The 25,103-nt window shown below is 37.6% G+C and overlaps 1 protein-coding gene across 2 annotated transcripts in view; it reads right to left on the bottom strand.

Annotated features, from left to right (window-relative positions):
* The window catches only part of CNTNAP5 (contactin associated protein family member 5), a 1,122,001-nt gene that overhangs the window by 537,300 nt on the left and 559,598 nt on the right, over positions 1–25,103 (bottom strand). The window contains exons 6-7 of one of the 2 annotated variants that reach the window (XM_053670714.1): positions 23,819–24,003; positions 8,695–8,838 (exon numbers count right to left, since the gene is read on the bottom strand). In XM_053670714.1, the coding sequence (XP_053526689.1) occupies positions 8,695–8,838; positions 23,819–24,003 (329 nt within the window). The remainder of the gene's footprint in view (positions 1–8,694; positions 8,839–23,818; positions 24,004–25,103) is intronic. The other variant, XM_053670716.1, reaches the window with a different exon arrangement.

Here is a 25,103-nt window from a genome sequence, read left to right as displayed (position 1 = left end):
TATATTTGTCTTTAAATCTCTTATTGTCACTTTAGTAAAGTGGATAATTAAGTATTACTTCATAATGATCTATGATCTCTTTAGCAAAATGTCCAAACCTCTCAACATGCTTGAAAATTTTCAAATTTTAAAAAGACTCGTTTCTTGACTTGAAAACCTCACAAGATTTATTTCTTATAAAAGAGAAATATCAAACTAATTAGGTATATTTGGTACATTAAATTGCATAGAAAGTACTGTAAAATAAATTATTAAAATCTTCTATGGTATATTATATGGGTAAATATTATTAATATATGTTGCAAAAATATATGAAATTGCTAAATTTCTGATATGCCCTGATTAAATGTTTTCAACTGCAATTATAGTTATATAAAAATTTGTATAGAGTTGTATCAAAAGTTGTTATAGAGAAAAGCAAATTTATTTTTCAATTGCATTGTATTCATATCTCTAACTATGTCTTTTTAAATTTTTGTCATTTAGAGACAATTGTTGTTTTGCTTTGGTGTTTCTACAATTATGATTCATCTTTAGAAAGATCCATGAAAGGACTCTGACTTATTCTGAAATAGATTTTTCTCATAAACTTTCAGATTATACCTTTATATTGGATGAAGATTTGAAAAATTTTAAGAAAATATCACATTCATGAAACTACTAACAAAAGATGAGGATAAACAAGTATTTGCATGAAACTGAATGAACTGCTAAAGGTAATTTAATTTTCACGACTTTTTGTTTAAAATGTTGCTGAATGCTTTTTAATCTTTGATTTTCCAGGTATAAGTAAATTTGTTTCTCTTAAACTACATATGACCTAGAGCTATTTAGTGAATTATACCTTAGTAATCAGAATTGAAACATTTATCAATATATTTTCTCTCTACTTTATCCCTCCAGAATTTAAAAACTCAGTGAGTATTATTTTTATGGCACTCTGATCATTTGTATAAATTCAATAAGAATCTATTTTCTTTATAACATGACACAATTTAAAACTGGTTATATTAACAAGGCTCTTACTGGAATATTATGTTTGAAAGAGATATTTATAGACTCAGGTATGACCAGATATCCTGAAGGAAAGAGATTGTCTGTGAAGGCCAAAAATCCCTGGAAAAACAACAGCAGCCTTACCAGGTGCAGAAGGAAAGTCACTTTCCTCCAAGTGCAGAAACTTCAGAATATTTGGCAGGGTACTTGACAAGAGAAAAACTGACACAGATCTAAAGGTACTGCAGGCACAGTCAGATGGAAGTATTTATCTCGGCCTCTTCATTTCAAGAGGCCTTTTAAAGTTCAACCTGGAGATTTCTAATGAAAAAATTCCAGCTATGGCCAGGTGGCTCCATTAGTTTGAGTGACATCCCATATACAGAAAAGTTTTGGATTTGACTCCCCAGTTAGGTCCCATGCTTAGGTTGCATATCTAATCTCTGTGTGGGGCACATATGGGAAACAACGGATCAATGTTTCTCTCTTACATCAAAGTTTCTCTTGTCTCTGTCTCTCTGTCTTTCCTTTCCTCTGTTGCCAAAATCAATAAAAATGTGTCCTGGGGTGAAGATAAAAAAATAAAAAGTAAAAGAATAGTTCCAGCAAAGCCGACTTACAAGAAACTATATGATTGCTATGCTTGTATTTATTCAAATAAACAAGGCAAATTTACTGAAACTACACTTACTTACAAATAAATTAGCTTAATATGGCTATTTATGGTTTTAAAATGAGGGTGGTTTTAGAGAGAAAAATTGTATTTTAGTAAAATTCATAACACATGCAGTTATAGATATTAAATTCTAGTCCTGTTCTTTGAGGTTTTTGTTCTTTAGCCTTAAACTGGACTGAATTCTGTATTATTCTAGTTTCCTCAAATATTTGGTCACAAGTTCCTGAACCATAGTTTCAATTTCTCTGATCTTCTGATTTAAGATTATTTAGAATTAAAACTTCCCTTTTCCTTGAAGCCCTGCCAACTGCAACTAGATGACTTAATATAAAGTTCAGAGAAAATGGCAAAACTTATGTTTAGACTATTTTCATGTGTTTTTAATGTAAATAAACAACAAAAAAAGTTTGCCTGATCACTTGATGACATTACCAGAATCACTCAAATGGCAAACCAGGAAAATCTATGAGATTGTCACTTCTTGCCCTCATTCCAGCAAAAGAAGCCCTGAGCCTGGCATCTATAAATTGTCTCAGCTGTCAGCTACTCAGGCTCAAAAACTGGTTTATAATTGCTCTAAATATTAATATTTTAAAATATTGTTTCCATAGAAATGCCTCATTAAATACATCATTGCTTACTTACACAATATAGGCCTAATTTGGGAGTTTATTTGCATCATCCACTTCTGAAATGAGACGTAACAGTTAAACTAAATGGACGTAGTCATTCACAGGATTGAGTTATTGTGTCAATCAACTATAGATCAATTTACTAATTTAGATTATGGATTGAGAAACTTATTCAACGTTTCAAAGGCAAGGCTGAAGGGGATCAGAGCTTCATCACCCCAAAACATGACTTTTGGGATATTACTTTTAAACTGGTTATTAAGAAACAATAGACTCAGAAAGAACTTTTGACCCTCCCTCTTTATCTGTCTAAAGAAATTCAGATACAAAAATCTGCTTCAGGAAGGAAATATTAGAACATTCACCTTGTCACATATGAAATAAGTGTGATGGATTGGGAGAAATCTAGCAGAGCCTTGTTGGACTCCTGTCTGTGCCCCATGGTTTCTAGATTATCCAGCAAGAATTTGTTAATTGTATGTTTGCTCTTTCCCATCTACCTGGAAATCACCTGTTTTTCCTTTGAAATGTAAGACCCCAGCCTCCCTCACTGTAGTACAGAATGACATATAAGACTCAACAGCCCAATGTGTTCTGGGGTCTCCTAATCTATGGTATACCTGAATGTACACCTGTAATAAATTTTGGACATTTTCTCTGATTAATATATTTCACGTTAATTTAGTTATTAACCTATACAAAAAATTTAGAAAGGCTGGAGGAAAATCATTTTTTTCTGCAATAGACAGCTGTTATAAGCAAATTAAATGGTCTCTGGATAATAAAATTGTGACTATTATGGACTGAATGGTATTTTCCTGAGACTCATATGTTGAAGCACTAACTCTTAGTATCAAAGAATGGGATCTGCATTTGGAGATAGAAACATTGAAGAGGCTATTAAAGGAAAAAATGAGACCATTAGGGTAGACATCAATCTGATTCGTGTCCAGATAAGAAGATAAAATTTGGACACACATTATTTAAAGACTTTTCCTTTAAAAAATGAAGACTAGAAAATACACATTTTAATAATATTTAAGCTTTGTTGAGAATGCAGGTAATTTTTATCTTTCTACTTTTTTGTGTTTTCCAAATTTTATATAATGTATAAACATCAATTTTTAATAGAAATGGGAATCATACATTATTGTAAAAAAATTATTGGTTCATAAGTTGGTTATTTAGTTATATTCCTGAGAGGGCTGGGTTCTTGCACTTTGCCAGAGCAGTGTTTGCCCTGGTTACCTCACAACTCTTATGAAATATGGGGCCACTGCTTCCTGCAGAGGGTGTCAGAGTTGCAATGGTGTCTGTGTCTAAGCCAGTGAAATTTGACATACACACAACATAGATGGTCAAGCCTAGTTATAAACACTTAAAATTATGAGAGGCTGGGATGGGAGAAATAGACAAAAAAACTGTACTTGAAAAATAACTAAATAAAATTAATTAAAAAAAAGAAAATACTTAAAATTGCTATGTGTTCTGACCTCTACATGTAGATATTATATAAAAAAGAATATATGTAAATATATATTTTAACATTCTAAATTATTTTTAAATAAGTTTGATTTTATTATATGAGCTAAGGAAACTGATCACCTTCAAAAGTTATAACACTGATTTAAGATAGAATAATTTACAGAGAAGAAGACCATTTCATTGTTATTTTATTTTTTTAGATTTTAAGTCACATTATTTATTATACAACCTCGAAGCTACTTCAATTCTCTCAAAGGAAGAAAAGAAGTATCTTCTCTGTAAGCTGATAATTTGGATATAATTTTCCAGGGTGTGAGGTGCATACAACATAGAAGCAGGTGATGTGAATGTCAGGCTAGCCAAATAACAGTGAAGATAGGAGGGGTGTTCAGAGAGAAGGCACAATATGTCAGTTGTTTCTTCATATTATTTCTTCCATCAAGAGAAAGTATAATTTATCACACAGCATACTCACAGAGATATAACATGATTCCAGGAACAAGTTGAAGAGATTATAGGCTTCACTACACACTAAAGAGTTTTCTCTGAGAAATTTTCATGAGCTTCTGGGTCACAGGAAGGTAAGACAAAGGCTGATGGACTAGTGTGAGTGACTGTGTGTGTGCCTGAATTCAGGTGTAAATGTACATGTGATGTCATATGTAGACTTAAACTTATTGCTGAGTTCATTTTCTTGGCTTCAGAGCTTCAAGAGATAAACAGCCATTATCCAATGAGATGGATGACAGTAGAGATATAGACAAAAGATAATAGACTTCACAACCCCCTCCACTATTGCTTAGTATGATTGTTATACCCAGACCACTGGACAATATCTTTTCTAAAGGCTTTATTTTAAAGGGATACATAATTTAACTAAATCTAGTCTAGAATTGGTCATTAAATCTCCTCAAATGAATGAGATGGATAAGTTTGTAATATATTTACTCAAAACCCACTTCATAATTTATAGTTTTGTAGTAAACTAAACTTCAGACTCAGAAGATAAAACACGAGCTTTTTCCACCCTACTTTTATTATTTGTTGGGATCGTAGAATGCAAACATAAAGATGACAAATAAATATTAGTTTACATGCAAAATTCAATCAAATGTATGAGTAGAAATTTTACTTAATAACAGCTCCAAATTATTGAGTGCTTACTGTGGACCTTGTATTGTGCAAAATAATCTTCATAATAACACTGAGTTTGATACTATAATTTCCCAATTTTATATATTTAATATTATTTAAGATATTTAATCTTCATAACAACACTTTGAAGTAAGTGTTAAACTTTTTCCATTTTACATATGAGGGTACGGAGGTATGGTGATTTGCTCAAGGCCTCATAGCCAAGTGAGCGTGGATTGGGGATGAGAAACTTAAGCAGTTCGGCTACCATCACCTCACTTCCAGTGCTGCCAGGAACAGAGGGTTGAGAGGGCTCTGAAGCTTCCTTCTAGACTGAGTGGAAACACATTTTGGGACTGTTTAGCAACTTTAGCCATAAGGAGGTGGTTATCACTATAAATGTTTAGTAACTAAGCATTTATTAACTGGCCACTGGTCATCCAGTTCTTTGACTTTAACTATTTGGGGGGAAAGGCACAAAAGTGAATTGACATGGTCAGTTAGCTCCAAAGCCAATTTGTAACCATAATCTTGTTATTAACCATTTTAATTTTCTACATTATATTGAAGATAAAGTACAGTAACATGAGCATTTTCACCATCCTCTTCTTTTAAATAAAGAAAAACAATAATTTTAAGATCTATAATAAAGTAAGTAAGTAAGACCACAGCCAACTCCTAGACAGTCACATAGCTACCCTTGCCTCTGGGAGAGGTGGTATAACACCAGAAAGGAGAGCTCAGAGAAAGCATCCTTTATTATAAAGTGGAAGGTATATAATTAATCATTTTCAAGAAACTAGTAAGGCAGTACATTTCTTATTTATATAAAAATTCACATTACAAGTACTGTACATGCATTTCAATGGGCCACTCACTTCCTGAGTGTTTATTATATTGCATTTAGCATAGGAAGAAAGATTTGAGGAAGAGTCATGAGGTATTTTTATGTCTATTTTAAGCTGTTAGTTTTACTGCACTTTGGGATATAGAGGATCATCTTGTAGTTAAATCGAGTTGTAAAAACTAAATGGAATTATCCCCATTGAATTTTTGTTAAATTTCCAGGGAGTATCCCACAAGAAAGGAATGACAAATTGCAATAGGAATGCTGCCTGAATTCAGGCTGTTGGAGAGATCCATGCTGTATGAAATCAAGCCTTTTTCTCCCCTGAGCCTGAAATCTCACTTTGTAATTTGTGGGTATTACCATATACTTGTCGTCCAATTCGTTGGCTCCTCAAGTTTTCTGCTAAACTCTGAAATCCCCAAGACTCAATAACTGTGAGAGCCTGTAAACACGGGAAAAGGACCAAAGCACCATCTCTTTCAAAAGTCCTCACTTAGCACAGCAGTGACTTAGTGATCTGGAGCAAAGCTCATTTTGTAGGTGATACAGTGTCCTTGGGGGAAATTTTAAGCCCTACTAGGGGAATAACAGACTGTGTACTTGTAATTAACAGTGCAAACAAGTTCTTCCAACACAAAATTCTAAGGAATAGGGAAAAAAGACTGTGTATGTACTGATGTGAATTCTCACTTAAGCAAGGTGATGAAAGTAATTTTGGAGAAAAATAATGTTTATTCCCCTCCCTTTACATTGTGAAGGTTAAAACTAAAGCTTGTTAACCTATAAAAAGTTTTCTTGTTTTTTTCCCAAGTACATAAATTCTTTGTGCTTCATATTAACAATACCGCCAATTTGAGGAATAAAATATGCTTGCAAGGTTTTGGGAAACTTGGCAAGTGATATAGTAGTTTATAATCAACAAAACATTTATTAAAGCTTTATTTAATGGAAGGAAGAACAAGGAGAGAAAACATGCCTTTCTAAATATTGGCAGAGTCATCATCTCCTTTTCTGAGAGGATGTATTATTTTCCCCCAAGCAGCCCTGCATCACCATGGGATCCAACGACCCCGTAAAAAATGTGTTAACTTATGGAACTCCCTAATTGAAAATATCCATTATAGTTTATACTTACCAAAAAATAAAGATAATTTAAATATCAGTGTGACCAGATAGTCTGATGACCAAATTGAAAAGAGAGTTAGATTTTTCCTGTAAATGACAGAATGGCCTATTCTTATCATGGGTTTTAAAAGAATGTCAGTTTAAGGTACTTCTGCTTCTTGGAAGATGAAGTAGTGTGATTTTCCTTATTTCTAACACTAACTGCAACTTAAAAACCCTAGACATTAAAAATATGTGACATATGTGACACATATGTGAAAAATAAACCTAGTAAGAATATGAATGACAGTGAGATTAAAGCCAGTATATATAGTGATCTTGAGACACAAAGGGCAATAGTGGTAAGTTCCCTAGATTTTATTTTGGCCTTAATTATCTTAAACTGCTGAAGAAGGTAGCAACACAGAGAGAACAATTGGCACAGAAAAAAAATAATCATTAGAAGTCTGTTCTCTGTAATCAAAGGTCCAGGAAAAGAAAGCATAGTAAGTCAGACACCTTTAACAATAACTGTTCTATGCCAGCCAAGCCCCATAGAAAAACTATGGTGCCACCACTACCCACTCATGCTATAACAGGGGCCCAGAGCTCCCAGCTAAGTGTCAGAGATAACTAAATAGGAAGCCTGGATGTTGTTAATCTTTGCCAGGATGTAGCAGTCCTCTCCCTGGAGTATCAGTGGAGACCAAATATCTAGCAGAGCCTGGACTTCTAACCCTGCACAGTAGTAATGAGGAACCCCACCCAATCCTTTCAGTGTTAGCATCAGAGATGGCTTAGTGGAGAGTCAGGACTTTTACTGCAGTCCAACAATAACAAGAAAAGAAAATTATAATAGACAAAGAGGAACATTATACATGGATAAAATGGCCAATCCATTCAGAAGACATAGCAATCTCTACTGTGTATGTACCAAACCACCACGCTATATACCATAAATGATGTAAAAACTGCTAGAACTTGAAGGAGAAATAGACTACTCCAAAACTCTACCTGGCAGGTGTAGCTCGGTGGATTGAGCATGTGCTTGTGAAACAAAACATTGCTGGTTTGATACCCAGTCAGGCAATATGCCTGAATTTCAGGCCAGGTCCCCAGTGCAGGGTGCACAAGAAGCGAACACACATTGATGTTTCTCTCCCTCTCTTTCTCCTTCCCTTCCCCTCTCTCTAAAAATAAATAAGTAAAATCTTTAAAAAAGAAGAAACATACTACTCCACAATTATAGATGAAAATAGTATTAGTGAGTACCAATCATCATTAAGGCACTCTGGTGGATGTTGTGAATGCACTAGTGATAAAAAACAAGACAGGCCAGGCCTTCATGAAATGCATGGTCTTTGAAGAAGACAAATACTCATTAATTCAAAATTATTTAACTTTCCAGCATGGTAAATGCTGAACAAGGAATCCCCAAAACACCCGAAGTTTAACCTCTCATTCAAAGTGTCCTGTTTTAAGTATCAGCATTAAAAGTTTAACACGGTTTCTGTTTCTATTGTTTCATTTCCCTTAGGTAATAAAGAGAATCATGTCAGCCCAGTGCAGACAGCAGAACATACCTGCGGCTTCTGCACAACTTCACACCAGGGACATGAAATTGTCCAGGCACCTCTAGTGTATTTGTTTCTCCCAAAGATAAAATCCACACTGACCCAATCCTTGCATTTCATCCTGCTTGCCATGGAAGGCTTATAGGACCTCTAAAATGGTGTTATAAACATATTGTGAAAAGGTACCAAGGGTGGGATGTGTACAAGGTTAGAAACTGTCAAGCTGTAAAGATGTTGACTTACCACGATGTAAATCTGATGCTTTCGTCTTTTAGCAAGGTCAATTATGTTGACTCCATTGTAGTAAAGGTTTTCAATACAACCCTGGAAGTTTTTCTTTAAAAAGGTCCCAGGTTTGCCTGGTACTGGAATTCCTCCAAAACTAAGCTTTATGAGGAGAAAAAATAAGACAAAATAAAACAACTTAGCTATAAGTTCTGAAGGAACAGGAAAGGAAAGTAAGTGAATTTCAGTAGATTCAGTTGTATATATAGGCCAAGTAGCTCAAACATTTATAGATGCTACTTGATTACACATTTAAAATGATACTGATTAGCCCATGTAAAAACAACTATAATTGACTGATTTTTAAGAATTTACTTTAAAAACTACTCACTTCTTTTCTGAACTTTTTAATACTAAATAAAACAGTATTTTAGAGAGGAAGAGAAAGATAAGATAAAATGGGCATTTTTATATTTATCTCTGATCCTAACTTCTGAAAGAATATGGCTACACTAAAGCCAAGGATCAACTAAATATACCTCTATGCAGCTACCTGAATTATATCAAGAAACTTATGTGCACAGTCACAAATTATTTTTGGTAAAGATAAAAAATAGAAAATAGTTCAAATAGCTCATACTGTTTTTAAAAGGAAATAATCAATAATTAATATGATAGAATCTCACTTATTTGTCAACAGTGGTATTAAATATTTTGATAGCAGGGGAAATGAGAATAATGTTTATTAAAAATATGAGTTACAACTGGATGTAAAGTATGAGGTCAGTAAGAAATTATGCTAACAATGGCCTACAGTGATATAGCACTTTGACTATGTCTCCTCAGCTAAGAGGTGGGGGTGTTAGACCTTCAACCCTTCAGTCTAAGACCTCATTTTTCATCCATTATGCACACTGTCTTGCCTCTAGTTTCTATTTCTGGTTCAAGAGAATAACCCTCTCAATGAATCAGGCCTCAGGCTAAGGTGAACTACGTGTCCTAGTTTGCCCAATACTTTCCCATTTTCTATTTTTATTTTATTATTAAAAAATATTGTTGTTCAAGTACAGGTGTATACATTTTCCCCTCACCACTCCCCCTCATTCCAGCCATCTATACCCCCTGCCCTAATCCCACCCCACCTTGGTTTTGTCAGTGTGTCCTTTGTTCCTGCAAACCCTCCTCCATTATTCTTACCCACCTCCCCTCTGGTTACTCTCAGTTTATTCTTAATTTCAATGTCTTTGGTTATATTTTGATTGCTTGTTTGTTTTGTTGATTAGGTTCCATTTAAAGGTAAAATCATATGGTATCTGTCTTTCCCTACTGGGCTTATTTCACTTAGCACAATGCTTTCCAGTTCCATCCATGCTCTCCCAAAGAGTGAGAGCTCCTTCTTTCTTCCTGCTATGTAGTATTCCTTTGGGTAATTGTACCATAGTTTTTTGATGCATTCATTTGCTGATGGGCATTTAGGTTGGTTCCAGCACTGGGCTATTGTAAATTATGCTGCCATGAACAGTAGGGTGCATAAGTTCTTTTGGACTGGTGTTTCAGGGTTCTTAGAATATAAGCCCAGCAGTGGCAGCAGTGGGATTTCTGGGTCAAAAAGCAGTACAATTTTTAGTTTTCTGAGGATATTTCATACTGTTTTCCGCAGTGTCTGTTTTAATCTGCATTCCCACCAACAGTGAACTAGGGTTCCCTTTTCTCATATCCTCTCCAACACTTGTCATTTGTCGTTTTGTTTATGATGGCCATTCTCACTGGTGTGAAGTGGTATCTCATTGTGGTATTAATTTGCATCTCTCTTATGACTAGTGATACTGAGCATCTTTTCATATGTCTCTGGGACCTCTGTATTTCCTCTCTGGAGAAGTGTCTGTTTAGGTCTTTTGCCCATTTTTTATTTTCTTTTGTCTTCCTGGAGTGGACTCCTGTGAGTTCTTTACATATTCTGGAGATAAGTCCTTGTCTGAGGTATTATTGGCAAGTACATTTTCCCATACAGTTGGTTCTCTTTTCATTTTAATGCTGTTTATTAGTACAGAAACTTTTTATTTTGATGAGATCCCATTTGTTTACTCTTTCCTTATGTACCTTGCTCTATGGGACATATTGGTGAAAATATTGCTGCATGGAATATCCAAGATGTTCCTGCCTTTGTTTTCCTGTAGTACTTTTATAGTGTCATGACTTATATTTAAGTCTTTTTTTCCACATGAGATCAAAGAAGAAATAAAAAAGTATCTAGAAACAAATTAAAATGAACTCGCAATGATCCAAAACTAATGGGACACAGGAAAGGCTGTCCTCAGAGGGAAGTTTGTAGTGATACAGGTCTACCTAAAAAAGATAGAAACATTTCAAACAAACAACCTAACCCTACATCTATAAAAACTTGAGGAACAACAAAGAGCCCAGATCAAGTAGAAGGAAGAAAATAACTAAAATCAGAGAACAATTAAATGACATAGAGAGTAAAATCACAGTTCTAAGAATCAGTAAATCCAGGAGCTGGTTCTTTGAAAAGATAAACAAAACTGACAAGCCTTTAAGCAGACTCATCAAGGAAAAGAAGAGAGAGGACCCAAATAAACATAATCAGAAATGAAAGAGGAGAGATTACAATGGATACCACAGAAATACAAAAGATTGTGAGAAATCACTATGAAGAACTGCATGCCAAGAAATTTGAAAACCTAGAAGAAATGGACAATTTTCTAGAAACATACAATCTTCCAAAACTGAATGAAGAAGAAGCAGAAAGCCTCAACAGATTAATGACAGCTGAAGAAATTGAAGTTGTAATAAAAAAACTCCCGGCACACAAAAGCCCTGGATCAGAAGGTTTCACAGGTGAATTTTACAAAGCATTTAAGAAAGAGTTAATTTTCCACTTTTAAAACTGTAAGTGCCATGTCCCCAGGATACTTTTAGTCTTACACAAACTGCCACACACCAGTTGGTGAGTTCTATAGTCTGTCTGCCGCAGCCCGCAGCCAGCTGCAGCAAGGGTGGTCGTGAGGCTGAGCGAGGGACTGAAATAAAGGAGAGGACCAAATGCTCTGCTGGCATAAGGCAAGTTTATTGAGCAGTCTTCTGGCTTATATACAATCTTGAGTACGTAGAGGACAAAGGAGAAGCCTTCTGGCACGTAGCTCACTTCCTTGACCTACAAAGTTTATCTCTTCCCTTAGAGTCCGGACGTTCCCAAGGTAACATACTTTCCGGGTACATGATGCACAGTCCAAAGATATGAGTTGATGGGAAAGGAGAGGCGGCTAGTTTCTCAAAGGGTCAGAGAACTGTTACAACCCAGGACAGCCCTGAGGCCGGAAACCAGGCCCAGTCACCACACCCGCGGTGCTAGACCCTATCCTGGACCCCTCACAGGCCTCTTGGGCTCCAACATCTGTCTGTGGGGAAGGAAAGGAGAAGGTGTACAATACAGCAGCAGAAACCACCACTATTATCTCAAAAGCACAAACCAGCTCTTTCTACTTTCTCTGCTAGAGCAACCTTATGTTCTTAAGCTACAGAGCAGATTTTACACCTGAATACAGGTTGGAACTTTACTGGTTGTAGCCAGACTTCTTTTTAATTATTGTTAGTGTTACTCTTGGTCCAAATCTGATCAACTGCTAGCCTGTGGTTGCTATCTCCAAATAGGTATCTTTTTACAGACACAAAAATCAGGTGCTGACACAGCCTGATTGGTTCAACACATCTTTATAATTTTTTGTCTGAATAAAAGTACAATATTTTTACCTTAGGTTATTTAGACAATGGGTTAAATCATGTGTATTTCAACATTCAAGCAAAGAACTCATTGGAAATCCTAAATTCAGTATCCCTCATACAGCCAGGCAAGAGGTACTCCTGCTAAAACTGATACTCTAGAGAGCCTCATTGGGGCTAGCCTCAGGTTTCATCCTGCCTTGCAAGAGAAGGTGTTTGGAGCCAAGAGGTTAAGAACTTTTTTAAACCTTGGTCTTTGTCTACAGCATCTCAGCACTCCCTCCCTCAACAGCTCTGAGACTGCTGTGAGGCCCCGCACTATTTGTTTTCTTCCTAGTCTGTCCTCCTATTGACAGACAATGGGCCTAAGGGCTGCAGCATGGCCACAGAGCATCTGCTTACAGTGTGGACAGGGCTTGAGCATGTGGGATATATTTGTCAAGGTACATCTGTCAAAGTGAAGAGAAGAGAATATTTTATTCGAAAGTTTGTTAGCTTGTTTTTAACTCTTTAAATATTTAAACTTTCAATATGTGGGACTCCATTTGCATATTTGCCTCAGGACCTATAAGCATGCAACCAGAGGGAGCCTGGTTAACTTTATGCTGTTCTACTGATGATTACAATAATTTAGCCCAAATTCAGAAAGTCTCCAGTGGTCTTAATAGATAACTAAAACCTATTCTACCACCTTGAGAGTAAATGTGAACATGAAGTTAATTTTTTTTAGTTCTTTTTAATAAAAATGATGTTTTTGTGTATGTAATACTGGTAGTGAAATATTCCCTCACTCATGCTCTACATAATGAGTTTACTTTCAATATATATTCAAGGGCAGTCTTTATGTTCCATTTCACTGCTACAAAACATGAGCAAACATAAAATTATCAAGTCCACAAATCACATCCTAAATTTAAGACTTGAGATAAATAATGGTCCCTAGTAATGTGATTTCAAGACTTGAATTTATGTAGAAGCAGGATAAAGGCAAAAACATGCTTGTATCTTGAGGGACTAACCCTCCTTCAGAAAGAGAGTTTGGTTACCAGAAGGATCCCCAGTCCAATGGCCACATAGAACTGGTCTCAAAACCTGTGGTCCTTACTCTGGCTATTAGGGAATGGAAATGGGCTATGGATCAGTCTCTCCTGTCTTGGTTTTATGTATGTGATATAGGACATAATAATCTCCTCCACAAGGCTGCTTAAGAGATTAAACAAAATCATAAAATGCCACTTAAAATAAGAACCTTTCTTTCTTCCATTTTTTCTTTTTACTTCCACTTTGCATCTGCTCATTTTTCCCTTATTTTATTTCTTCTGTTTATTTTCCCCTATGTAGGCCTTCTACGTGAGCTTTGCAACATATTTTCCAAAGAAAATAGGATCAATAGTATTTATACTACCACATGATCTGGAAGACAGTTTCTCTAGTCATCTTCAGTTATTTCAGTCACCAAATAAATAAGTTGTATTGTGTCTGGCCAGTCCTTTAATCATGTCTGAGCTCTAACAAAGGCAATATCAGCTAAAGTAAGGGTGCAGAAAGGGGTGAACTCTAAGCATGAGAGGACTATTAGGAACTTCTTATGGAAGGAAGGGCATAAATAGTTATATATTTTTAAAATATTTTATTTATTTTTAGACAGAGGGGAAGGGAAGGAGAAAGAGAGGGAGAGAAACATCAGTGTGTGGGTGCCTCTCATGTACCCCCTACTGGGGACCTGGTCTGCAACCCAGACATGTGCCCTGACTGGGAATCAAACCTGCGACCCTTTAATTCACAGGCCATGCTTAATCAACTGATCTACAGCAGCTAGGGCATGATTATCTTTTATAATTAACAAAAAGAAACTTCCTTCATTTACCTAACAAGTATTTACTGAGTGTTATATATTAGACACAGTGATATATATATATATATATATATATATATATATATATATATAACATTATAAGTTGTGTGTTTTGGAAAAGATAAAAGTCAGAGAATGAGATTTTAAAAGCAATTACAATAAATATCTTTTAAGTCATGTATTCTATTGCCTTAGAAAACAATTTTTGTACGTCATAGAAAATTCAAAATGTTTAAAAACAATATTAACCTGGCGGTGTAGCTCAGTGAATTGAGCATGGGCCTGCGAACCAAAGGATTGTGGTTCGATTCCCACTCAGGGCACATGCCGGGGTTGCAGGCCAGTTCCCGGCAGGGGACCCATGAGCGGCAACTATACATTGATATTTCTCTCCCTCTCTCCTTCCCTCCCCCTCTAAAAATAAATTTAAAAATCTATTTTAAAAAAACAATATTAAGCAAAAAGTCAGGATTCTTTAGTCACTGACCCCATCCTCTTATTACCTTCCTTTTCCATCACTTTCGTATCCTTTTAGATATTTTTGTCTGTCTCTGTACTTTCAAGTCTATAGAAAGTCATTCTTTTCTATAAAAGTACAATATTTTTTAAATATTTTATTTATTTATTTATTTATTTTTAGAGAGGAAGGGAAGGAGAGAGGGAGAGAAATATCAATGTATGGTTGCCTCTTGTGTACCCCCTGCTGGGAACTGACCTGCAACCCAGGCATGTGCCCTGACTGGGAATCAAACCACCACTGTGTGGTTCACAGGCCTGTGCTCAATCCACTGAGCTATACCAGCCAGGGCTAAAGTACAATATTTTTAAAGACAGGTAGTATTTACCCTGCACTGCACAATGATTTTTCTTTTCATTTAATAATTTATATTGGTGATGGTTTGTATCAGAACATGTAGGGCTGCCTTATTCTTTTTAATGGGTGAATAATACTTCTGCATGGGTATCTCAAACACAGAGAATAACATGGTGAGCCAAAGTTCAAGGCCTGCCTGATGGGCTGGTAAAAATAAAGGATTTAGAGACACTTTTCAATTCAGATGGTTTTTTATTTACCCAAACAGCAAAAGGAAGAGTAGCCAAGCCTTGCAGCTACCCATGGTCCCAGTCCCACACACAAAAAAGACAATACAAAAACAAAACAGATCAGGCAGCAACAGTGCAAGCTGTGGGAGTCTGTCATTGTAGAATCAATTCTGGACAGATCAGCAATTCTTTGTGGGGCAGTTCTCTTCTCTGAGGGCAGAAGTGTGGCAGACCCTGTCCAGCAGAGTCCGCCTGTTGTGGCTTATGACCAGAATCAATGTATAGGCGACAACAATCCTGTGGAGAAAAAGGGAATGGCACAGCTGTTCTCTCAAGAGGAGAGTGCCCCTGGATGCTTCAGCCACTCCCTCAAGAGGTGAGTGCCCCGACCTTTGTAGGTTTTCCATACATAGCTGACTCACATTTGCCAGGACAAACTAGTCTCCTACACAGAAGGAAGAGCCTCATCAGAAACTAGGAGGCAATAGGAACTGCTGATAGTCTCAACATGGGGCAGGAGCACAACAAAGATGGACTTGGAGCTGCTCCTTACAGGCCTCCATTCCTTGTGTTTCAGGAGAATTCACAGTTTTCCTTTTAGACATAGATCAGCTGTTCAGCAAGGATTTGGCTGCATGGCTATGTGGATAGAGCAAGGTCACCTGGCACATTAGAGGGTTTGTTTTTCTAAAAAAATTTTAATTAAAAAATTACCAATGTTTTAATTAACCTCCTTTTTATACACTTTTGGGAAAGACTTAATTTTAAATTTTCCTAAGATATTGCTCATTGCACACATTTGCTGCTTATAATTGTAGTGGGGAGAAGGGTTTTCAGGAACTACTATAAAGGACACATAGACAAAACCAAGAGAAAGGGTGGAAGCAAAGGAGGAAGGTGGGTTTGAAGGGGGTGGAAGGGAGGTGTGGGGAGAAAATATGGACAACTGTAATTGAACAACAATAAAATAGTTTAAAGTAAAAGATTATTGTAGGGTAAATTGATAGAAACAGAATTGTTGGGTTAAAAATGTATGTTTCCAATTTTAAAAATATCACCCTCTCTTGGATTACAGCCCCCAAAACAACATATGAAATACTGGTGCTTCTTGCTGCCCATGCTTACATCATAAACTTTTTGGTCTTTGCAATCTAAGTTAAAAATATAATTGTATCATGAATTTGCATTTCTCTTTTTAAGTGAGGATGAGTATCTTTTCATATATTTGAGAGCAACTTATACTTTTAATACTGTTTTTTCATTGACTTAACTTTATAAAAATAATTTAGATTTTAAAATTTATTAATTGAATTTTAAAGTAAATTTTTAAGTTATTGGGGAGGTGATATCATATATAAATTTTTTGTGAAAGGTCATATGAATATATATATTTAATTTTTATATAGACAAAAATATTCATATATTGTATTCCCAGGTTTCTGAAAATTACATCATAATTATAAAGACTTCCAAAAATATATTTATAAAAATATTGAGGAAGATGGCAGTGGAGTAGGATGGAGAGGATTCTGCTTCTCCCCAACACATGGGAGAAAAACCAGGCTGATCTGCAGAGGAACACAGCAAATAGACAACAGTGAACCAGCATATAGGAAAATAGGAGTCCAGAAATTGTAGTGGACACTGAAAGACCAGACAATGAGGAGATGGATTAAGGTCAATAAGGTCTGAGAGACCAGTAAAGGGGCAGCAGGCCGAGGCTGCCACCTCCACCCTGCTGGCCACTAGGGGCCCCAGTTGGGTCTGCCTCAGACTCTCTGGGAGCCGACGGCTGGCAGCAAGGTCCTTGGGAGAGAGCCAGGTCATCAGCTTCCTCCCTACTTAGCCAGGGACAGTTTGAAAAACACCGGGAGAGATCTGTTTGCTTGAAGTGTCAGAGAGAGGAATGGGCACAAGGAAGGAAACAAGGGGGCCTTGATGACCCCTGGAGTTTATGGTCCCTGGCTTGAGAGAATTGAAAGTCTCCCTTGTGTTCCTCTGTAGCACTGGGAAAGGTTCCAGCCCAAGCCTGTGGGACCAGGGAAGCCTGGCAGAGGTGCACGCACCCATACCCCAGCCCGCAGCAGTGACTGCTGGGGAAAGAGTGCTCTGAAGAGGACCTGGATTCCCTGGGTGGGGCACTGGGGAGAAGCAGGGGTCTGGATCTTGGGAGAGTGCTCGTGACACTGGCTGAGGACACTGAGAAGGGAGACAGGCCACACCAATCCTCCCTCAGCCTGCTACAGCCAGTGAGACCAGAAACTGGTTTGGCTAGGTAGAAACCAGCAAGAGGTTTGTTTTGTTTTAAGTAATCTTTTATTTTTTAACCTTATTATTGTTTTATTTTCAATACTTTTCCCTCTTTTTTATTTCTGTTTTATTCCTTCTTCCTTTCTTTTCAAACTTATCACTTTTTCCTCCCTTCTGCTGCCTTCTCCCCACCCCCACAAGTGAGACAAAAACTTGGAACTGTGAAAAGATGAGAGTTGGACTCAAAGAAGAGGCATCCCAACAGTAGAGACAGAGAGACAAAATTCACTTTGCTATAAGAGAAACTACAAATTACTGCATATTTTGATTAATTTTTTCATTATTTTATATTACTCTTACATGTTTTATTTTATTTTATTTTATTTATTTTTTTAGAAATTTTCATACACATTAAACATACCTTTCTATTTTCCCCTTTATTTTTCTTTTTAGATTTTTTATTTATTTATCTTTAAAGGGGAAGGGAAGGAGAGAGGGAGAGAAACATCAATGTATGGTTGCCTTTTGTGCGTCCCCTGCTGGGAACTGGCCTCCAGGGAACTGGCCTGCAACCCTGGCATGTGCCCTGACTGGGAATCGAACCGCGATTGTCTAGTTTGCAGGCTTATATGTTTAATTTTAATAGTATCTTTGTATTCCTTCTCTTTCTGTATACTCTTCTTTGCCTTGGCTGGATATATTGTATCACTTAACAGGTTTCCCTTGTCCCCTCATTCATACTGTATTGCTAATTTACTGTCCTTTACTTCCCCTTGCTCCATTAGCAAACTGTTGAAGGGTCAATACTCCCTATTCTTGGTATCTGTCATATGATTGTTGCTCTAAAATTATTGTAAATAATAGCTGTTCCATACTATTGTAAATACTACACAACAACCCTCCAAGATATTAGCCCACTTCATTATTTCCTGAACTATAACACTGTAGTGGTTAACTCTATTCTCGCTCACACTACACCTATTTATCATCATTTATTCTCACTTTACCTCAGAATCCGACCTCCCACAACCTCACTACTTTCTATATCCAACTCACAAACCTTCCCTCCCATACAAGAGCCTTATCTTCTTTCCATCCTTTCTAAACAGTGGCTAGTTGGGTTGAAGATTACGGTTATCACTATACATACCCCAAAAATCTCCTATCTCTTCTCTACTGGCTGCTACTGTAAATATCATAGAATACTCTTCTGCTGTCAAAAACAAGTTTGCCTTCACCTCCAACTGATCACAAAAAAACCACCACAAAAAACAGTAAGTGGAAGTGGTGAACACCAGGATACCCACTGGAAGATGAAACCCAACAACAAAGGAACCACCAACAGATAACAACAGAAGAAGGTGAAAGAGAGAGTGGAAACCATACAAACCTCAATCCGGGACCTATCTGGAAATACAAATAAACAGTGGAGAAACTACCAAGTGCAAACAACTGAACAAGAGCAAAAGAGAATCCTCAAAACCCTGTACACATAGAAGAACAAGCTTCAACTCAACCTGCCCTCACCAGAACAACAAATTAAAATAGGTGGTGGACACAGGGACCATAAGTTCACCAGCTGGTGGGAATGACACACAAAAGAAAAACCAAAAACCAACCAAAACCCAAAGAAAAACTCAGAGCAAGCGTATAGGATAGCCCAAGACCAGGGACTTGGGGAGATCAAGGAGACTATACCACTGAATCTCACGCATATTATACCACAGTATAATATGCCACAGAAGTTCAAACCATAAACCCAGGAAGCCAGAACGAATCAATTTAAGAAGCTGAAGTTAACAAAAAGAGCCTCAAAAACAATGGGAAGACAAAGAAACAATCCCCAAATGAAAGGAAAAGAAAAAGCCTCAGGAACAATGATACATGAAATAGAGGCAAGTCAACTATCAGATATTGAATTCAAAGCACTGGTTATCAGAAAGTTCAAAGAGCTCACAATGAGCTACCAGAAAGTACAGGAAAATTACAATGAACTCACTGTTAACTATATACACATGAAAAAGGAAATAGAAAGTATCAGCAAGGGCCAAGGGGAAATGAAGACTACAATTTGAGAATTGAAGAACAGAGTGGAAGGAATCAAAAGCAGAATGGATGAAGCAGAAAATTGGATCAGTTTTTTCCCATTGAGTATGATATTGGCTGTAGGTCTCTCATATATGGCCTTTATTATTTTGAGCAATGCTCCCTGTATTCCCACTTTGCTGAGTGTTTTTATCATAAATGGGTGTTGTACCTTATCGAAAGCTTTTTCCACGTCTATTGATATGATCATGTGATTTTTGTCTTTGCTTTTGTTTATGTGATGTATTACATTTACTGATTTGCGAATATTGAACCATCCTTGCATCCCTGGGAGGAATCCCACTTGGTCATGGTGTATGATCTTTTTGATATATTGTTGGATGCGATTTGCCAATATTTTCTTGAGGATTTTAGCATCTATGTTCATCAGCGATATTGGCCTGAAGTTTTCTTTCTTTGTTGTGTCTCTATCTGGTTTTGGAATTAAGATGTTGCTGGTTTCATAAAAAGAATTTGGGAGTTTTCCATGCTTCTGGATTTTTTGGAATAGTCTGTGGAGAGAGGGGGTTAGCTCTTCCTTAAATGCTTTGTAGAATTCTCCTGTGAAACCATCTGGTCCAGGGCTTTTGTGTGATGGGAGTTTTTTCATTACTGCTTCAATTTATGTTGCTGTTATTGATGTATTTAAATTTTCTGCTTCTTTTTCATTGAGTTTTGGAAGATTGTATTTTTCTAGAAATGTGTCCATTTCCCCTAGGTTCTCAAATTTCTTCGCATACAGTTCTTCATTGTAATTTCTTACAATCCCTTCTATTTCTGTGGCATCAGTTGTAATCTCTCCTCTTTCATTTCTCATTGTGTTTATTTGTGTCCTCTCTCTTCTTTTCTTGATGAGCCTACTTAAAGGCTTGTCTATTTTGTTTATCTTCTCAAGGAACCAACTCCTGGATTCACTGATCCTTAAAATTGTGCTTTTAGTTTCTATGTCATTTAATTCTGCTCTAATCTTGGTTATTTCCTTCCTTCTGCTTGCTCTGGGCTGTCTTTGTTCTTGTTCCTCAAGTTCTTGCAGGCATAGGGTTAGGTTGTTTGTTTGAAATGTTTCTATCTTCTTTAGGTAGGCCTGTATTGCTATAAACTTCCCTCTCAGGACTGCCTTCACTGTGTCCCATAAGTTTTGGGTTGTTGGGAGATCATTTTCATTTGTTTCCAGAAATGTTTTGATTTCTTCCCTAATTTCATTCTTGACCCATTTATTGTTTAATAGCCTACCATTCAGTCTCCATGATTTTGGATGCTTTGGGTTTTTTTCTTTGGGGTTGGTTTCCAATTTCAGTCCCTTGTGGTCAGAGAAGATGCTTGGTATGATTTCAATTTTCTTGAATTTTTTGAGGCTCCTTTTGTGTCCTATCATGTGGTCTATCTTTGAAAATGTTCCATGTACATTTGAAAAGAATGTGTATTTAGCTTCTTTGGGATGAAGGGCTTTTTTTTTTTCTATATATATCAGTTAAGTCCATTTCTTCTAGGGTGTTGTTTAATGCCACAATATCTTTGTTGGTAATTTGTTTGGAAGATCTGTCCATTTTTTATAGTGGGGTGTTCAAATCCCCTACTATAATTGTGTTGCTGTCAATATATTTCTTGAAGTCCTCTAAGATTTTCTTGATATATTTGGGTGCCCCTATGTTTGGTGCATATATGTTTACAATGTTAATGTCTTCTTGGTGGATTCTTCCCTTGAGTATAATGAAGTGACCTTCAGGGTCTCTCTTTATGGCCTTTTTTTTGATATCTATTTTGTCCAATATGAGAATTGCTACCCCAGCTTTTTCTCTTGTCCGTTTGCTTGGAAAACTTGTTTCCAGCCTTTCACTTTTAGTCTGTGATGGTCTTTTGTCCTGAGGTGGGTCTCTTGTAGGCAGCATATGTGTGGGTCATGCTTTCTTATCCATTGAGTTATTCTGTGTGTTTTCATGGGAGCATTTAATCCATTTACATTTAAGGTTATTATTGATAGGTACTTACTCATTGCCATTTTTGTACCTGTGTTCCTCTCTGTCTCCCTCTTATCCTTCCTTCCCTTAAAGCAGTCCTTTTAGTATTTCTTGTAGGACTGGTTTGGTGGAGGCGTATTCTTTTAGGCTTCTTTTGTCTTGGAAGCTCTTTATTTGGCCATCTATCTTGATTGAGAGCCTTGCTGGGTAAAGTAGCCTTGGTTGTAGGCCTCTGGCTCTCATTACTTGGAATATTTCTTGCCATTCTCTTCTTGCTTGAAGTGTTTCCATTGAGAAGTCAGTAGCTAACCTTATTGGGGCTCCCTTGTATGTTATTTCTTTTTTCTCCCTTGCTGCCTTTAAGATTCTCTCTTTGTCTCGGAATTTTGCCATTTTGATGATGATGTGTCTTGAAGTGGGCCTCCTTGGGTTCCTCTTGATTGGGACTCTCTGTGATTCCTGGATTTGTGCTACTTTTTCTCTTATCAAATTAGGGAAATTTTCTCTCATTACTCGTTCAAATACGTTTTCTATCCTTGGTTCTTCTTCTTCTCCTTCTGGTATTCCTATTATTCGGATATTATTATGTTTCATATTGTCTTGCATTTCTCTTAATCCCTCTTCATTCTTTCTGAGCCTCTTTCCCTTTTCTTGCTCTTTCTGTGAGATTCTTTCTACCTTGTCCTCCAACTCACTAATCCTATCCTCTGCTTCATCTATCCTACTTTGGAAACTTTCTACTGTGTTCCTCAATTCGGAAATTGTATTATTCATTTCCTCTTGTCTCTTGCTGATGGTTTCCATTTCCTTTTTCATGTTGCTGTAGTTTGCAGAGAGATCATTGTAGTTCCCCTGTAGTTTCTGGTAGTTCACTGTGAGGTCTTTGAAGTTTCTGATAACCAGTGCTTTGAATTCACTATCTGATAGTTGATCAGCCTCTATTTCATCTAACATTCTTTCTGAAGTTTCTGCTTTTTCTTTCATTTGGGGATTGTTTCTTGTCTTCCCGTTGTTTGAGACTCTTCTTGTTAGTCTCTGCTTCTAAAACTGATCTGTTCTGAAACCCTGGTTTTATGGTGTAAACTTCTGTGGTATGATCCTTTTGAAGTTCAGAGGTGCAGACTCCTTGAAGTTTCTTGATGTTCTTTGTCTCTACCTACTCTCACGCTGGTCCTCGCACTGTTCTCTGCATTGGTCGCCTACCACTGCTGAATGTCCCGGCTGTAGTAGCCACCTCCTCAAGCACCCAGGCCCTTTACTACTGCAGCGGCACAGGGGTTGGGAATATCCCGGCTCCGGTATCTGGCTCCTCTGCTGCCCAGGGCCGTCACCGGGGTTTGTAGTGTCCCGGCTTCCTTACCTGACTCTCCGGAGTCTAGTCCCGTTGCTATGGCAGCAGCACAGGGGCTGAGAATGTTTCATGCCCAAAGCGGGCTCCTCTGCTGCCCAGGGCCATCTCAGGGGTTTGGAGTGTCCCGGCTCCCGTACCTGATTCCCTGGTGTCCAGTCCCGTCGCTATGGCAGTGGCACAGGGGATGAGAACGTCCCAGCTCCCGTAGCTGGCTCCTCAGGGCCCAGGCCTGTCTCTATGGTGGCATCACAGGGTCCTTTGGTGTCCCAGCTCCTGCAACTGACCCTTCCATTGCCCAGGCCCATAGCTATGGCATCGGCACAGGGGCCGAGAATATCCCCACTCTGGTTCCTGACTCCTCTGTCTCCCAGGACCGTCACAGGGGCTTGGAGTGTCCAGCTCCCATACCTGACTCCCCGGCTCCCAGGCCTGTTGCTCTGGCAGCAGTGCATGGGCCGCATGAGACCCAGCTCCAATAGCTGACTCTTCCGCCCTCTGGTGTTTCAGCGTCGGTCACAATCTCTGGTCTTTTAATTTCATAAATGCTGGGTAACCGATGGTTTATTGTGCTGTTTCTCTATAGATCTGCCAGGATTTTCACCCATGAGTACAGGAGCTAGCATCAACTCCATCTTACTCAGTCGCCATCTTCCCAGCATCCCCCCATCATTATTTCTCGTGCCCATGCTAACTCACTGTTCGGATTCTCTCCATGGACTCCTTCACTGTATGCTTCCTTGGCTTTGAAGGAGGGAATATGCCCCAGCATAAGATTTTTCTCTAATGATTGTCTGTTTACTAATTTTCACAATGATCCTGGGCAAGGTGCCTGTGGATCCGCAGAAAGTATCAACTCACCTCATAGTCTATGTCTAAGGCATCAGTTTCTCCGTTGGTCCGGAAATGGTGCATGTACTTGTCCACAGTGAAGTTCACCTGCTTACCAACCCTCTCGATGAGGACCGAATGCCAGTGCTGGTCATCCAGGAGGCTGCCCAAGGTAGCTGATGGTAGGCTGCTGCTAAGTCTAGTTTTGCTGTCATCTGTGAAGGGGAGAGGAACACAGAACAACATCTGTGCCTGAGGGCAACTTTAAAGACTAGAATTTTTCACAAGCAAGCCAGCATTCTCTGTCATGAAGGTAAAGATCAGTCTATCTCTATAGGCCCAGAACTCTCTCTGCTGAGCTTGTGAAGGAATTGCAAGTTTTGCCTACAAGTTCCAGGACCAAAATCTAGGTAAATTCATATCCACACACTCCTCTAGACAGAAAATGACACGTCTTCAGGACTTGAAAAATAAAAAAAATGAAATAAACTCTATCCTAAGAATCATGTAAATTGTACTGGAAATTGAGGTTATTGTATTTAGAAATAATATACATTCTCTGTGTTTCAGTGGCTTTTGAATAGAGAAAGTGAATTTTGCATTGTGCTTTGGAGGAGATTGAACTGGCTAATGTCACCGTGAATTAGCTAAGTATGCAGGCAAAGCCAAAGTGAAAGAAATAGCAATTTTTTTCAAGTGCCTACAATGTAAACAGCACTTAAGTAGGAATTTTATAACCTGCATTTTTAATCTGCTAAGGCAAAATTATTATCTGTATTTCACAAATAGAAAATCTGAAGTTCAGTGTGGTTAAGCATGCAAAACCCAGAGATGTATCCAGGGTTCCAAACCAGGTCTGCTTGGCCCTTTTCACTCTGATCATGCTGTTGGTCACATATGTTTATTTAGCTTGAGTTGAGTTTGAAAGAAATCTCTTAGAAGAATGTGAGAGATTCAGGTAAAGAGGTAAATTTTTAATCGAGTCTGCATGGGTCCTTATTCTTTCTGTCCCTCCAATTTTAGGGAAGTTCCTGCCTATACCTTTTGTCAAAGAGATCACAGATTTTTTTTTTTATCAGCAAAATGGCTCAGATGTAACAAAGTGAATACTTCAACACAAGTGAGTATTACTTATATATACACTTCCATTATTTTGAATAGTTTATGTATTTGATCCCCTTAGTAACTGAAAGCTTAATGTCTTTTCTAGAACAACTGTAACACTTGCTTACAGTGTGGTTTAGGGGTCAAGAAGGATCACTTTCCCGAAGGCTGCTCACTGTACCACCATGATGGCCTTAAGTCACCACTTTGT

This window comes from Artibeus jamaicensis, unplaced genomic scaffold (genome assembly GCF_021234435.1).
Source record: "Artibeus jamaicensis isolate MK-2021 breed Jamaican fruit bat unplaced genomic scaffold, CSHL_Jam_final contig_61, whole genome shotgun sequence".
NCBI lineage: Eukaryota > Metazoa > Chordata > Mammalia > Chiroptera > Phyllostomidae > Artibeus > Artibeus jamaicensis.
The sequence above is the reverse complement of the archived record's forward strand: the minus strand, read 5'-3'. Positions and strand labels throughout refer to the sequence as shown.